At 38.8% G+C, this 16,208-nt stretch overlaps 1 protein-coding gene across 1 annotated transcript in view; it reads right to left on the bottom strand.

The window, feature by feature from the left end:
* Positions 1–16,208, bottom strand: part of ATP8B2 (ATPase phospholipid transporting 8B2) — a gene marked incomplete in the record, with an annotated part of 2,601,455 nt that overhangs the window by 1,273,432 nt on the left and 1,311,815 nt on the right. Inside the window, 1 exon segment of the mRNA XM_044080643.1 lies at positions 3,451–3,647. Within this exon segment, the coding sequence (XP_043936578.1) occupies positions 3,451–3,647 (197 nt within the window).

Genomic DNA, 16,208 nt, shown 5'->3' with positions numbered 1-16,208 from the left:
TTTTACTCCGGATATGAAAATGACAACAGTAACACTTGATATATTTTGATATTTTTGTTCTGCTGTACATTTCCAATCAAAAAGCACCACTTCACAACTCTTTTGTAAGATCCTGCATTTGTGGACATCTGCATGTCTGTATGACATGTTGTGACACAATATGTCACTGTGTGGAGGTCTCTGAAAGCAGAATTTTGTAAAAAGTACTGAACTGTGATTGGTGCAAAAAAATGGACCCAATCAATGATCAGTTAAGGAGGTCTTCAGCATAGGATCTTTGGTGACACTTTCTTTGGCCTAAATGTCACACAAACTTTCAAGGATTTCAAATCTTAAAGACAACAAAAGTAGTATAAATATTTATATCTTGTCCTGGGTGATAACTCTAAACAGAGGTGCTATTTTATGCATGGATTTGTGGGATGGGGCCAAGCTACTATATTGTATTTGCTATGTAAAATTTGGGTTATAATGTAAGAAACAACAGCTGCCACATTTATTGCATAATTGGATGGCACTGTGGTGCAGCAGTTTCTTTGTTGCCTCACAGCAAGAGGTGCTTCTGTTCGATTCTTGGCTGGGGTGCCCTCTGTACAGAGTCTGCATGTCCTCCCTGCATCAGTGTGGGCTTCCTCCATGTGCTTCAGTTTCCTCCCACATTACAAAGACATACGTTTGAAGTGTTTCTCCCTGGGCCTCCGCTGAAAATTGGCTTAGTTCCAAGTCAGACTTTCCCAGTAAACAAATGTTAAATAAAATAATCCAAAAATGAAATAAAATGGATATCAATTTCAAGAAAAATAACTCTCATCTTTGGTCGTTTTCATCATTGTCTGCCTACCTCAAGTACTTAAGTTCAAGTCAAACCCAAAATGCAAGTAATTCAAAAAAAAAAACAACTCTGGAATTACATCTGGGACAGAAATGAACAAAAGTAACACCATACATGTAGAGTTACCACCTGTCCCACTTTGCGAGGGACAGTCCCTCTTTGAGCAGTTGTGTCCTGCAAAAAAATTGTAAAAATGGCCAATGTCCTGAGATTTTAGGGAAAAATTATTTCATATATTTTATGTAACAGTTGCATAAAACAGTTATTCTGCATCTGAAACCCCTAAATGTTATCAGAAACAGAATAAGCATTTATTTAGGCAAAAAAAGTGAAGTTCTGTCATTTGTACTGGTCATGGGTATGTTTTGGCTTGCAAAATCTGACGTTTGTACCACAACTGTCCCACTTTGGGCATTTGAAAAGGTGGCAACCCTACATACATGCCATGAAGAGGAGCATTATGATAGGCACAATGAAAAATATGGTCCCAAACTATTAAAATGAGGCAAAATTAGCAAATATTTCATGATTAAACCTAGGCAGCTTTGCATCGGTTTGAATCAATTTTTTCAGAGTACTCGCTACACTACCTCATGAACTACAGCTGTGTCACTGCACTCTCGTCATGGGCAGTTTTGCAGTCAGTGTGTGAATCTTTCTCAGTCAATGAACACCAATAAGGTGAGGTCTAATAGACGATGTGCTTAAGAAATGACCAACTTACAACAAATAACTGGAATGCTTGTAACTGGCACACAGAATTGAAAACTGCCTTGAGCATTACTTTTAATTTGTCTGCAGCTTAGAATGTATGGGTAGGAATGTGGTGTGACAAGTCCACAGTAGAAAGATCAGAAGGTGTGCAGGGCATTATGCCAGTATAATCAAAAATTAACTTGAGAGCAGATGTAATTAACAAAACAAACAGGGATTTGCTGATGCACACTAAATTACACTTTTATTGAATGATCTTTATTTCACAGACTGACACTAGTAGAAAGGACCTTTTGACAGTTCTTAGAATGGGAAAGGAGACTACACAGACATGGATCTGGTTTTGAACGGTGCCGTGAAACATTACTGTAGGTTTATTTTTGGGTGTGACATAATGGGCATCAGGCTGCGCAGCAATGGCCCAAGCACTGGATGAATGGGATTCATAACATCACTGTAAAGGAACAGGATGTGGAGGGGCTGAATTTACAATGCTTGGGAATGTGAAGGGTAAAACACTGTAGTAGCCTCATCCCACAAGTCCATGTATAAATGCACAAACGCACACAAAATCAGGAAAGCAGCTGAATCCAGTGCGCAGGGATTAAGAGCTGGTCTAACACAGATGAGCAGTAAGTTTGTCATTCTCAATCAAGTAAATTCCACTACATGTCATACGGACAGACATGGATGGGTAAATCAAAGTCTCACCTCTCTAAAGGTTACTGTGCATGTCAATAGCAGCATTGCAGTAAAAACAATACAGCAAGTAATGGCACACATTAAATTTTCTGCTGAAAGAAGTCCATAACATAATGAACTGCAACAGCTGTTAGTCTTCATAAAACACTTACCTAAGAAAGCAAACAGTACCACAAAACTTACGATGTACTCATCTTATTAATTCACAAATATTTCTCCCTTAACCATGCAATATGAAAGTTAATACCGTAAAAAATAGGACCTTTATACAAAGTACTTTGGTGACCTGATTCTTCTACTTGCATGTCAAATGCATATCAAATGATAGTCGTTTGCATGTACAACTCTGATTAATTGCACAACAGGAAACAAATGCATCATAGTCACCGATACACATGGATTAATGCCTTCATATAACAATCCAAAACACATGAGGGCAGTAAACATCAGCATTACAAACTTTAAACTAACATAACTTCAGTGCAATTCCTGAAGCTTGCTCAACCTATTACAAAAAAGGTGAAAGCATTTTTAACTATGCTACCTTTATAAGGAAAGGCAGAGGGAGATTATTGGGCTGGGAATAAGGAAAACTCAAGCATACAATTTAAGAATATCTTCTTACCTTAATTCTACTGTGACAGAAATCATACTAGGATACAAAGTTAAGGGGGAAAAGACATGAACACACATACAGAACATGTATTGTCCATGTGCAAACACAACCTTTTAAAAGGGGAGGGGGAGAATAAAAGTATAAAAGACTCAAATGACCCTCTCGTGCTCTCTCTCTCTCTTTCACACATGCATTTTTGCAGACACCCGCCCTATTGTAAAGAACAGTGGCTCTCCCTCTGATTATTATGCAAAGATGTCATACAATGTAACACGTTTCCTTCTTCTACGTTATGCAATCTAACAATAGTACTCAACAGTCATTCAAGTGACAATTGCTGGACTATGACACACTGAAGGCACAATTATGCATGGACATTAATAGCAATGGACTGGTACTGTAACTTGTCTCTTTTGTCACCAGTTAGACTACTAGTGATCACAACAAACATCTAATTCTGATTGGCATAGCTTTTCAAGTGTCATGCTACACAACCCTTTCATTGTGCTTCACACATTTAGAAGGTAACATACTTTTGCTTGCATTTTCTGTAACTACATTTCATTATCACTTTTTATCAACATACCTGACATAAAGGGAGATTGGCACAACTGTGTTTAGGATGATTATGTAGGACCAGAAGGAAAGGAATCCAGAGAAGAAGGCACTGTCCACTGCTTCATCCCAAAGCAGGTAGATCTGGAAGCGAACCCCCACCTCATGCTCCCAGATAGAATTTCCAATGGCCAGAATAATGCCCATGCATATCAAAAAGCCAAAGATCTGCCAAGAAAAAAGTACACTTTAATAATAGTGAAATGTAAAATCTATTTTTTTTTATAAATATAAACAGGGGCACAGCAACTTAAAGCACCAAACTAGTTAGAGTGATTTTGTGGGTTAGTCTAGATATCACCCTATACGCCATCTAATCTGGGATTCTGCCAAGAGGACCATAAACTGCACAGGCAGATGTATTACACTAAAGAGCCTACACTATAACATGGACTGAGAACACCAAGAAAGAGAGCACAAAAACCAAAAACTTCAAAAGTGCTCACAACGAAGGAAGCCAGGAACCAATAAATATTTGTAGATAACTTTTAATGAATCACAGAGAATAAATATATTCCAAAAATGCCAATATGTCCCACAAGAAATATTCCAGAATGTCAATATGTCAAGCGCTTTCGCTCGGTCATTACCAAGCTTTGTCAAGATAAAAACCACTGCCATTGTTCTCCTTAAATAGAAGAAATAAGTCATGTGACTTAATTAAATTAAATTATTTTGAATCAATTACTCAATCTATGACATATTTAAGCCAAAAACTATAACAAAAACTGTCACTACCAATATCTAACTTTAACTAACTAGTTCAATACAATATGTCATTAATAGCATTTAAAAAATATTTAAAAGTGTTAGCAATATAAAAGTCAACATTCCATCATTACACCGATATTTTGTATTATAATAAAAATGCTGGTGTATTAGACAATTATACAAAATAGATATTCATATAAAATATGATAATATATTTAACAATTAAAATATGTATGTATGTATATAAAAAACTGGAATAAATATTTATAAAATTAATTTAAATCTATAAAAATCTTTGAACCAAAAAGTTTTTTTCTAAATAACTTTGTCAAAAACATTGTTCAACAACATTAATAATGCAGAAAGATTGAAAAATAGAAAAACTGTGGGGAATGTGCTAAAACATGCATATGTTCATACCTAGTTATAAGCGAGCCACTCAACTTTAGAACACTATTCAAATTAATACTGTCGTTGAGACCAGGAAATCTGGCAGCGTCTAGTTTAAGCTGCCAGAGAAGTTCTTTATATTCTAGCCTGGTCTCCCAAGTCCCCTCCCCTATTGTCAGCCATAACCTGTTCTAAAACCATAAATTTAAGTTCCATATTCTGACACATAGTAGAATGCTTATAAAAAGCATTAGATTCTTTCTTTTTGGAGACGTCATATAAGTGTTCGTAGATCCCCTTTCTCAAAGTTCTTTCTGTTTTTCCTATATAAAAACTGTGACATTTCATACAAAGACCTAAATAAACTATACTTTTCATTCCACAATTGGAATAACAGTTAAATTGAAAGAGGAAATTCCTAGACTGGATAAAAAGTGAATGATTGTTAATAATAAAGGTGCATTGTTTACACATCCCACATTTAAATGTGCCTTTTCTGCAGTTAGTCTTAAATGTTTTGGAAAGTTGTTTCTTTTCAAATAGTTCTTTCATATTTGTGTCTCTTCTTCTGACAAAGTTAGGGTGTTCAGGGACTATATTTTTCAATTCATCATGTAGCGTCAGGACTGGCCAATGCTTCAAAATTACTAATTCAATTTGATTAGAATTATTAGAAAAAGTATAGATGTATTTGTTCTAATGTTCATTCTGCTGGTCAGTATTACTAATAGCAGTGTGAGTATCATTTGTTCCTAACAGAGGCGGATATTTGCTCTCTCTATTATTGGTGACTTCTTTAACTAGTGTGTCAACCATTAAAGCAGGGTAACCTCTTTCAAGAAACAAACCCTTTAGGAAACATACTTCGTCTAAATAGTACTCCATCGTACTAGACATTCTTGAGGCCCTAATAAGTTGTCCTTTAACAATGCCTTTCTTTTGATAGAAAGGATGGCCACTGTCAAAGTGTAAGTATGAGTTAGAAAAAGTAGTTTTTCTGTACAATTTAGACGCAAACACTTGATTTGGAATGTTCTTCAAAAGAGTGATGTCCAAATAATTCAACCCATCTCTGCTAATCGTGTGTGTAAAAGCCAGAAAGGAAGTGGAACTTATATAATTAAAAAAATCATAGAAATCAGACTCAGTTCCACTCCATAATAAACAGATATCGTCCAAATACCTAGTGTAGTGCTTTATGTAATCAACCCATCTAGTAGAGAAAATGAAAGTTTGTTCCCATTTGTGGAGCACTATCTTAGCATAAAGGGTAGCACAAGGGGCACCCATCGCTACCCCTTTCTTTTGTTTGTAAATGTCCCCATTAAAATAAATGAAATTATTTTCTAAAACGATCTCCATGAATTCTACTATTAGATTGGTGACATTAGAACTAAGACCAGCCTCATTAACTAATATCTCATTGAACCAATCTAGACCTGTGGAGTGAGGAATACTGGGAAATAACTCCATTATGTCTATAGTGATCATTAAAAGTTCGGGATGAAATAGCTGAGGTTTGATACCTTTTAGAAGGTCCCATGAATCTTTACAAACATGTTTTAAAGATGTAACAAAATTCTTTAATACTTGGGTCAATGAATTTACCTAAGGGTTCTATAATGTCACCAGCCCCAGAAACAATAGGCCTAAATTTCAGTGGGTTTAAGCCTTTGTGTGTTTTGGGGATGCCAAAAATTACTGGAATTTTAGGTTTAGCTACATGGAGGTAGTTGTATAACTTCTCGTTGATAGCCCCCTGTAATACGTGGTCCATAAGTGTGAAATTGATCTTGGAGTAAGCTAAATGCATTTCATTCTTAGAAACCAATTCATACTGGTCCGAGTCCTGCAGCATACAATGTATACGAGCTTCATAATCTGTGGTGTACATTAAAACCACCCCACCCCCTTTATCAGGCTTCATAACTCTGCAGCCCTCATTCTTTAACTCAGTTTCTACAAGGCTAATGTTCTGAGGCAAAATTTCTAACTTCGTGGTCTTAGCCTTTCTAATGTCTTTTTCAACTAGTTCTTCAAACACTTTCAATGAAGGATGTGTGGGGGGGGGGTTGAAGGTGCTAGTTCTAGTGAACGGACTCTTGTTAAAATGTTGTCCCTTAAAATAAAGTGTCAGGTTGAGTTGTTGGGCAAACAATTTAAGATCTACCAAAGCGTTCGCTAAATTAAAAGAGCGCAAAGGGACAAAGTGTAACCCTCTAGTGAACAAAGTAAAAAATTGTTTCATTTCTATCTCTGTGTAATTGTAGATAGTAAAATTGTTCTCTTTGCTAACCGTGTATTCAACATTAGAATCATGTACACAGTGTTCCATTGTTAAGGGACTATTACTAACTAATTCACCATGTTCATTTATTTGTGAACCCTGTTCCACCTCGTCTGCTGAAACCCCCCCCCCCCCCATTGAGTCTGTCTGGGGGAAATTGAAAATCCTGTTGGATGTTTTTCTTTCCTTTCTCTGCTAACCTTTCATTCCTTCTAGGGAGTTCGAGAGGTGTTACTGCAGCGTTGTCATTAGGTGTATTAAACTGATGGTTAATTCTGTTATTTGAATTATTACCCATTCTAGCCCTTACAGGAAGCGGGTATGCTATTCCTTCTCTGTATTCATTTAGGTCCCTCTCAAGTTTGTTAATTTTTCGGTTCAAAATCTTTAAACAAAACTGGTCTACCTCATGGAATATATTGTCGTAATTTTTCTTAACAGATAAAAAGTTAATATCATTAACAAGCGTTTCATTCAACACATTTAATTCCTTCAGAAGAGTACCGGCTTTCGCCTCGTATTCTTCTATCATTACTTCTAAAATTTCTATTCCAGTTCTATTAAAAATGTCACACAGTTTATTTTAATATATAGTTCCCGGCTGAACATTGTTTGGGAACTTATAACATCTTAAACCTTTTGGGACTCGTTTCACATTAACACATTCTTTTAAATAATCTATTTCCAATTGGTTGGCCTTATATGTATAAAGTTTATCCCTTAGTTCATTAAAACCTTGCTCAATGTCAGATTTGTTAACAATCGCAGTACCTTGTTTAAACCAGAATTACTGTTCAGCCCATGCATTGAAATCAAAATCGTTGTGCCGACCATCCGGTTCAATTATTCCACTCGCTTGTTGTACAACTCTGTTGGGGGAACCGCCATCAATACCTCTGCTGGTTGTCAGTTCCTCCACGGATCCTAGCCGGAAATGACTGTCTAGGCTCAACGTATTATTAGGTGCATGCCTTTTCCTTTGTTCAAGGGCGTGTTAAATACTATTAATGACATATTGTATTGAACTAGTTAAAGTTAGATATTGGTAGTGACAGTTTTTGGCTTAAATATGTCATAGATTGAGTAATTGATTCAAAATAATTTAATTTAATTAAGTCACATGACTTATCATTTCTTCTATTTAAGGAGAACAATGGCAGTGGTTTTTATCTTTACAAAGCTCGGTAATGATCGAGCGAAAGCGCTTGACATACTGACATTCTGGAATATTTCTTGTGGGACATATTGGCATTTTTGGAAAATATTTATTCTCTGTGGTTCATTAAAAGTTATCTACAAATATGTATTGGTTCCTGGCTTCCTTCGTTGTGATAACATGGACTGAACCAACTACACAACTTAACTAAAGCCTCTAAAATAAGCGGCACAGAACTCTGACTTGCATCTGCTAGTGATCTGAACTAGACTACAATTTTACTTTAAAACTCCAAAATTAAACTAGTCATGCAGTATAGGGTTGCCACCTTTTGTTGCTGCTAAAACTGGACCAAGGCCACACCCCTCACACCTCCTATAACTCTGCCCATTTCATCCCCTCTCCCCACCCACTTTCCACCCATTTTGCAACATAATAGCCACATCAGTTGAAGAGGAGCACCCTCTTTTTCTGTTTGTGATGCTTTCTTCTGCCAATTTACTACGCTTTTCTGTTAAAAAGCATAGCAAATCTGAAGATTTGACAAACTCCAATAAGTTTTTTTTTTTTTTAAAAGAATACCAGAGTTTGTACAGTGTTTTCTGGACTACTGGACAATCGGTTTGATTTCTGGATAGTCAAAAAAAAAAAAAAAAGATAGGTAGCAACACAATCTATCCACAAATGCAAGCACACCTCTAACTGAAACCTACCAACTCATGCTTTGAGGAACCTGCATAAAAGGTACTACAACGAATGCATGGCAGACTTTCATTGTAAACATTTAGTTGACAGCAATCTAACTTTTGACCATCATGTAGCCTCCATTGTATGGAGAGCTTTCTACATGGTTCACCACATTAGTAAGTGTATTTCTTCCAAGAACAAGGAAGTCATAACTTCCCTGTATTCCTCCCTTATCAGGCCCATCAGAGTGTATAACTCCCCTTTCAGCATGTACCTCACAAAGCACATGCAGCAACTGGACAGACCACAGAGGTTCCTGACCAGTAGAATCCAGGGCTTCAAAAATCTATCCTACACGGATAGGCTAAAAGCCCTGTCCCTCTACTCGGTCTCATACAGACTCCTCAGAGGTAATCTAGGTCTGGCATATAGAGTAATCTCTGACCCCACCTTGAGGAAATTGCTGCACATCCACAAGCAAAATTTCACTTGCGTGACCTGCATGCAAAACCTCAACTTGGTCTGCGACATCAATAGGACTTGCTGGCGGGACAGATTTGCCTCACAGAGACTCCCCATCTGTGGAACAAACTCCCTTCTTCACATCAAGCAGAGTACTTCATTATCCCTCTTTGGACAGGGGCATCAGGTGCTGACTTGTGGGAACACAGGCTAATTTATTGGCTAGGCTTATAAAGGCCTCAGGGCCAGTAGCCTAGTAACTTGCTATGATCCTATAATTTAACAGAATGCAGTGTGTACCTGAGCACAGAGATTAGCAGAATGCTGGATGGCATGAGGTCACAGCAGGACTGCATAACAGTATGCTAACCCAGCTCAACGTGTCCTAATGAATAGAGCTAGTTCTGCAAAGATCATGGGCTGTTCTAGCTTAACGAGAACAGCAGAGAAAGTACATTATACAAAATATTAAATTAATTCTAAGGGGTTATTTAACCCAGCGACAACCTAAATCTGGCAAGTGAATGCGTTCAATCGACAAAGCAGCAATTACTTCCAGGAAAGTATTTAAATGTTCATTTTAGTCAGATAAAAATCTATGTTCTAATATGATATGTGCCAAGACAGGAACAAGAGAAAATACACAGAATTACACTAACAAAAGTACTTAAATAATGAGCAAAATCTCTTCATAGTAGTCCATCAGTAAATGCATGTGTAATTATTTTTGGCCCGTTTCTCATATGATGTACCAGCATTCAGTGCAAGACAAGTTATACTTTGTAAAACTGAGTTAAGACTACATGTTATAAAATACAAAGGCAACACACATACTTCATTCTGGGGGGGGGGGGGGGCTCTTCTACAAAAAAATGAACTGAAACATATAAACAAAGTTAGCTGTAATACACACTATACATTTTCTTCATTGTTTCAAATTATTTTTGAAAAAAAAAAAAAAACTCCATGGTTCCATTTTAATGTTAACTTTCACTTTTCAATATCACCAGATCCATGGTCCTGTTCCGCTCCAATCACTAAATCTCTTTCCTTGAACTCGAACTTCAGCCTGATTTTCATGCCCTTACTAAATGGGTCAGTAATAAATAATTACTGCTAAACTTCTCTAAAACAAAAACAAGTCTTTTTGGCACCAACTAAAAGCTCTCTTGTATCCCCAGGTCTCTAACAATCCTTGATCATCTTAACACTATTGAAAATGTCACTTCATTCAAATACCTACGGATGTGATTTGACCCCTTCCTACATTTCCAACTCCACCTTGACTACACACAAACACACAAAAATCAACTCTGTCCTATTCTGGGCTAATAGGATCTCTTCGTTTCTATCCAGACCTGTAGAAATACCATAGGTAAAGGTACCTTACCACTTCAGTTAGAATGCCGTCTTTCACTAACTGCTGCATCTTCTAAAAGAATGTATCCACATTCAGTACATTTCAAATGCCATTTGCAGATTCATCACTCTCTCCAAGAAATGAACACCACTGCACAACCACTGAAAAAGCTAACTGTCTACATGTGAAACAAAGTGCTGACTTTCTACATCAAGAATGACACCTCCCTACCACTAGCTTCCAGACTATTCAGAAATGCAACAGTATACAACCTTAGACATCTTAACCACTCATGTCCTCTCCTCCAAACCACCCAAAATAGGCTTTGCTGCACAAACCATGCTTTCTCAGTCCTTGATCCAAAACTGTGGGAATCTCTCCTTTCCTTTCTTAAAGACCATTCCTCTTTCCACATTTTACATTCACAAATAAAAGCACATTTCAAGACTCTAGGACACTGCAACAGCTGTATCTTTGGTCAAATAACTTGCCTTCTTCATTCCCCTTCTTCCATCTACTTACATTGCTCTGCTCTGACTATTTTTGATTGCGACTCTTTCAGCACACCGATTCTGATTTCCACTCTCTATATAATGCATGTATATATTGTGTTTTTTCACTCACTATATATATATATATATATATATATATATATATATATATATATATATATATATATATATATATATAATTTATCTGTTGCATTTACTCCCTCAAGCCAACTATATTTATAATATATCTATACATTGCAATTTGTCACTCACTCTCTCTATAATGTCATGTACCTACTGTGTTTTCCCCAGGCTGGAAATGAAATGGAGACAGTGGGATCAACAAATTTAAAATAAAGACTGCTAACTGAGAGGAACAACTGGTGAAAGCTCTGTAACGGAAATCTTTTCTCTAACAGAAATTGTAATCAAACATTTAAAATCTGAAGATACTTGCTAGCTAATTTTATTCATTAATAGTTAGAGAAAATATCTACAACTACAAGTTTTTCAAAAGCAATACTTTTTGTGTCAGAATTTCAGCTGTTTGGTTAAGAAAGAACAGACTTCAACATGAGTCACTCAAGAAATGGTACTCAGGAGTCTTGTTTTAAAAAAGACATTCAGTCAATATTATAATGCCCCCCCCCTCCATTAATATTACAAAACGTGCATGCTGATTGGCCAGCGTGCCCATTGTAAATCCCACAATATACCAATGGAAAAAGGTCCAGTCACCCGAACTTTTTTCCGTTGGTATAAAGTGTCCAAAACTTATTTATTTATTTATTTTTAATTAACAAAGGAAAAACAAAAAAAAAAAAAACGGAGCAACAGTGACTTTCTTTTCTCCATTTCTTCCGTTTCAAGGGATTGATGTACTGGGTATGCATGGGAATGCAAGTCCCATATGCATGCGCAGTACATCAACACAAGGAAGCAGTTATACCACCGCCGGCGGAAGAACAGTAATGCACCATTATACAAAGACATTATTTAAGAAAAGTAATCTTTTTTTACTTAAATAATGTCATTGTATAACAGCAATAACCAACTCCGTGATTATGGTATATTGAAGATTTACCCACGGTTGGCTTTAATTTAATCACGCCAACTGTGGGTAACTCTTCAATATACCATACCACGTCGTTGGTTATTGCTTAAGTATACAGAATATATTATTCAAAACAGAAAAACTGTATACAAAGCTAGAATGTTTCAAAGAAGAGACAAGAAAGAGGATGGACATTTCAAAGCTATTATAAAACAAGGGGCACAAATCAGCAGTATGGGAGACTTTGAATGATCATTGAAAGCAGAGTAACTCAAGGCGAGTCTCATACTAAATTTCTTTTAAAACAAAATAACTCTCATAGAATAACTCGATGATTTAGAAAACGGACAGAGACAAATGTAAAATCAGAATTGATGGTATACTAGAAAAGTGAGGAGACAATAAAATAAACTTAATTACCTGACTACATAAAACATTAAATCCACCTAAACTTTATCTCTTGGAATTGAAAGAGTACAGAGATCCCTGACAGCGCCCTCTAAAAAGGAAAATTTACCACCAGTGAATGACTTGAGATGTACCTCCCCAGACTACATGAAAAGAGACATGGAAGAGCTCTCAGATCATGTGGCCCAGGCAGGTATGACCCTAGCCCTGAGTAGCATCCTGCTTTCGTCCAAAATTATACCACAGTATAAAGACAAAATGATTGACTTCAACAATTGGCTAAGCTTCTGGTGTCATTCAAAGGGGGTCCAGTATGTGTCTACCTGGGCCGACATGATCGACAAGCCATGATGCTTTGCTAGAGATGGTCTGCACTTATCACCCCTGGGATTCAGGTTACTGGCTAAAGCTCTTGCCACCCCTATAGTGCCTTTTTAGGCAAGGTTCAAAGAACAAAACCACCACCGTAACAGACCCTGACCCTGAGCAGTATCCTTCCTTCACCACGAATGATGCCACAATATAGTGACAAGATGATCAGCTTTAACAATTGGCTTAATTTCTGGTGTCATTCAAAGGGGATCCAGTGTCTGTCTGCTTGGGATGACATGCTTGACAAGCCACGCTGCTTCGCAAGGGACGGCTTGCACCTGTCACCCCTGGGATTCCGGATATTGGCTAAGGCTCTTGCCACCCTCATAGTGCCTTATTAGGCAAGGCTCAAATTCTAAACCTACCACCCTAGAAAACAAAAACGGGAAGAAACTAAGGGTAATGCTGCTCAATGCCAGAAGTCTAAATCTCAAAATGCACGCACTCGAGGCCCTTCTCAGTATGGAGAACATCGATGTCTGTGCTGTGACTGAAACCTGGTTCAAGGCTCCTGAAAGCACCCTGGCACTATCAGGTTTTACCTCATATCATGCGTTCTGGCCCCAAAACCCGGACCATACCACAAAAGGAGGGTGTATCCATATTCATCAAGGATACCCACACCTCCAGGTTGGTGGCTACGCACAAAGCATCGGAAACCATCCAGGTGCAATTAACCATAGGCAAAACTGCTCTACAATTTGTAGCATGCTACAGGCCACCCTCTCAAACTCAGGAAACCCACTCAGCCTTCCTGAAGACACTGGAGGGTATAAATGTATCACCAAACACCATCATATTGGGTGATTTCAACTACCCGAATATAGACTGGGAACATTACTCAAGCCCCAACTTTCTAGCCCAAAGGTTCCTGGAGTTCATAAATTCAAATGCCATGGAACAACTAGTCACCGTCCCCACAAGAGGAGAAAATATACTAGATCTCATCATCACAAACATGGGGGCAAAATGCTCCACACCGGAAGTATATCCCTCTTTGGTGAGATCAGATCATAAACTAATCTCACTAGAAATCCACATCCCGCCCCCACCCCAAACAAAAAAGACCACAGTGAAGAACTTCTCTAAAGCAAACTTTACACTACTCAAGACAGGTGTGGTATCCTTCAAGGCCCCCGAGCCAATGGAAACCACAACCCAATCTGCAGAAGCCCTTACAAATGCCTTCTATGAACACCTTCAGGACTGCATGGATCAGGCATCAGGCAATCCCAAATAAAACCAAGACTCTTTCCACCAAGGGCAAACGTCCAGTCTGGTGGACCCCAGCCATAAACAAACTTTACAATACAGCAAAATCCCAAAAAGGGAAGGCATCTTTGATCAGTACTAGCAAGAAACTACGATCCCTCATAAAATCATCCAAGGCCAACTTTGAGAAAAAAATTGCCATAGATTCAAAAGACAATCATAAGGCCTTCTTCAGCTATGTCAGAAACCTGGGTGGAAACTCCCAGATATGCTCAGAATTAGTCCAAAATGATACAAAAATCACTGAACCCACAGACATTGCCAACATACTGGCAGACAGGTTCAGCGCAAACTTCACACCCCTCTCCCCCCCCAAAAGGAGAGATAACTATCCCAACAGAGTGTAGCCTCCCAGACATCTCAAATGCGCAGGTGAAAGCTGCTCTCTCTAAAGCTAAAAACACAGCATCAATGGGACCGGATGGTGTCCCCGGCTGTGTGCTACATGAACTAAATGAAGAACTAAACCCGCACATAAGGCAGCTGTTTAATCTTGGCCTTACCACAGGACATGTGCCCAAGGAGTGGCGTACGGCAACTGTGGTCCCACTCCACAAAGGCGGTGCCTCTACGGACCCTGGTAATTACCGCCCCATAAGCTTAACAAGCCTGGTCTGCAAAGCTATGGAGAGGATCATAATGGAACTCAAACAAGGACATAGGGGACTTGCAGACCTTGGACCCAACCCAGTTTGGCTTTGTCAAGGGCAGATCTTGCCTTTTGAACTTGGTCGACTTCTTCGAAACAGTTACCAAGGCCATTGATGAGGGAAAAGCAGTCCATACAGCCTTACCTTGACCTTGCAAAAGCTTTCGACACAATACCCCACTCGGGTATCATAGAGAAACTTACCAGCTTAAATGTAAACCCATATGTCACAAGATGGGTTGCAAACTGGCTAAAGGACAGAACCCACAGGGTTACAGTTGCTGGAGCCATGTCAGACTCCAAGCCGGTTACAAGTGGTGTCCCACAGGGCTCAGTCCTTGGCCCCCTATTGTTCGGCATCTACTTCTCAGAAGTACAGGCAAACATAGGAGGACTATGGCTGACAAAGTTTGCAGATGACTGCAAACTGGGTGCCATAGTGGATAGTACATCGGACACAGATATCCTTCAGAGGGGTCTCACAGAAACTGATAGCTGCTGCCAGAGCCATGGCCTGAAGTTAAACGCAAAAAAGTGTATAGTCATACCCTTCAGGAAAAACAAGGTAACCCCAAGCTTCCATATAGATGGCAACCCACTAAGCACAGTAGAGGTTATCAGGGACCTGGGTACCCAGGTTGACAGTGGCCTCTCGTTTGACACTCACGTTGCTAAAGTGGTTTGAAAGACCTTCTACATTGCCCATCTGATCATGAAGGGATTCACATCCAGATCAAGTGAGGTCATTGTTCCCCTGCACTCTTCACTTATCAGACCAATGATCGAGTACAATGCCCCGCTCGGGATGTATCTCACCCGACACCTGCAGCAAATGGAGAGACCCCAAAGTTCCTCACCAAATGGATAAAGGAACTCCAAAACCTGTCATATACTGCCAGACTGAAGAAACTCCAACTCTATTCAGTTGCATACCGTCTGCTCAGAGGTGACCTGTGCCTGACATACAAGGCCATGACCAACCCGGAATTAAAGGACATGCTCCACCTCAAAAAATCCAAATCCACCAGAACCACTAGAGCAAGTGACTTAAACCTTAGCATGGATACAAATAGGACGTGCTGGAGGGATAGATTTATCACCCAGAGACTCCCCATGCTGTGGAATAAAATCCCGGTCCATGTGAGGCAGAGCACCTCGCTGGCTCTGTTCAAGAGAAATCTTGACCAGTGGATGGGAGATCGTAGGTTTACCCCGGGAATCATCTCTGTGTCACTGCTGGACAGAGGCACAACAAACTAATGGGCACATTATTCCTAACATAAGGGGTGGCGTAAGCCACATAACTTTGGGCTAGGCTTATAAATGCCTTAGGGCAAATAGCCTAGTATAAACCTATGAACCTATGAACCTATACAAGCATGCAAAACCTGAAGATAATGCTACTCAAAGCTAGAAGTCTAAACCTCAAA

Source organism: Protopterus annectens, chromosome 8.part0, assembly GCF_019279795.1.
Source record: "Protopterus annectens isolate FY-2018-M chromosome 8.part0, PAN1.0, whole genome shotgun sequence".
Taxonomy (NCBI): Eukaryota; Metazoa; Chordata; order Ceratodontiformes; family Protopteridae; genus Protopterus; species Protopterus annectens.
The sequence above is the reverse complement of the archived record's forward strand: the minus strand, read 5'-3'. Positions and strand labels throughout refer to the sequence as shown.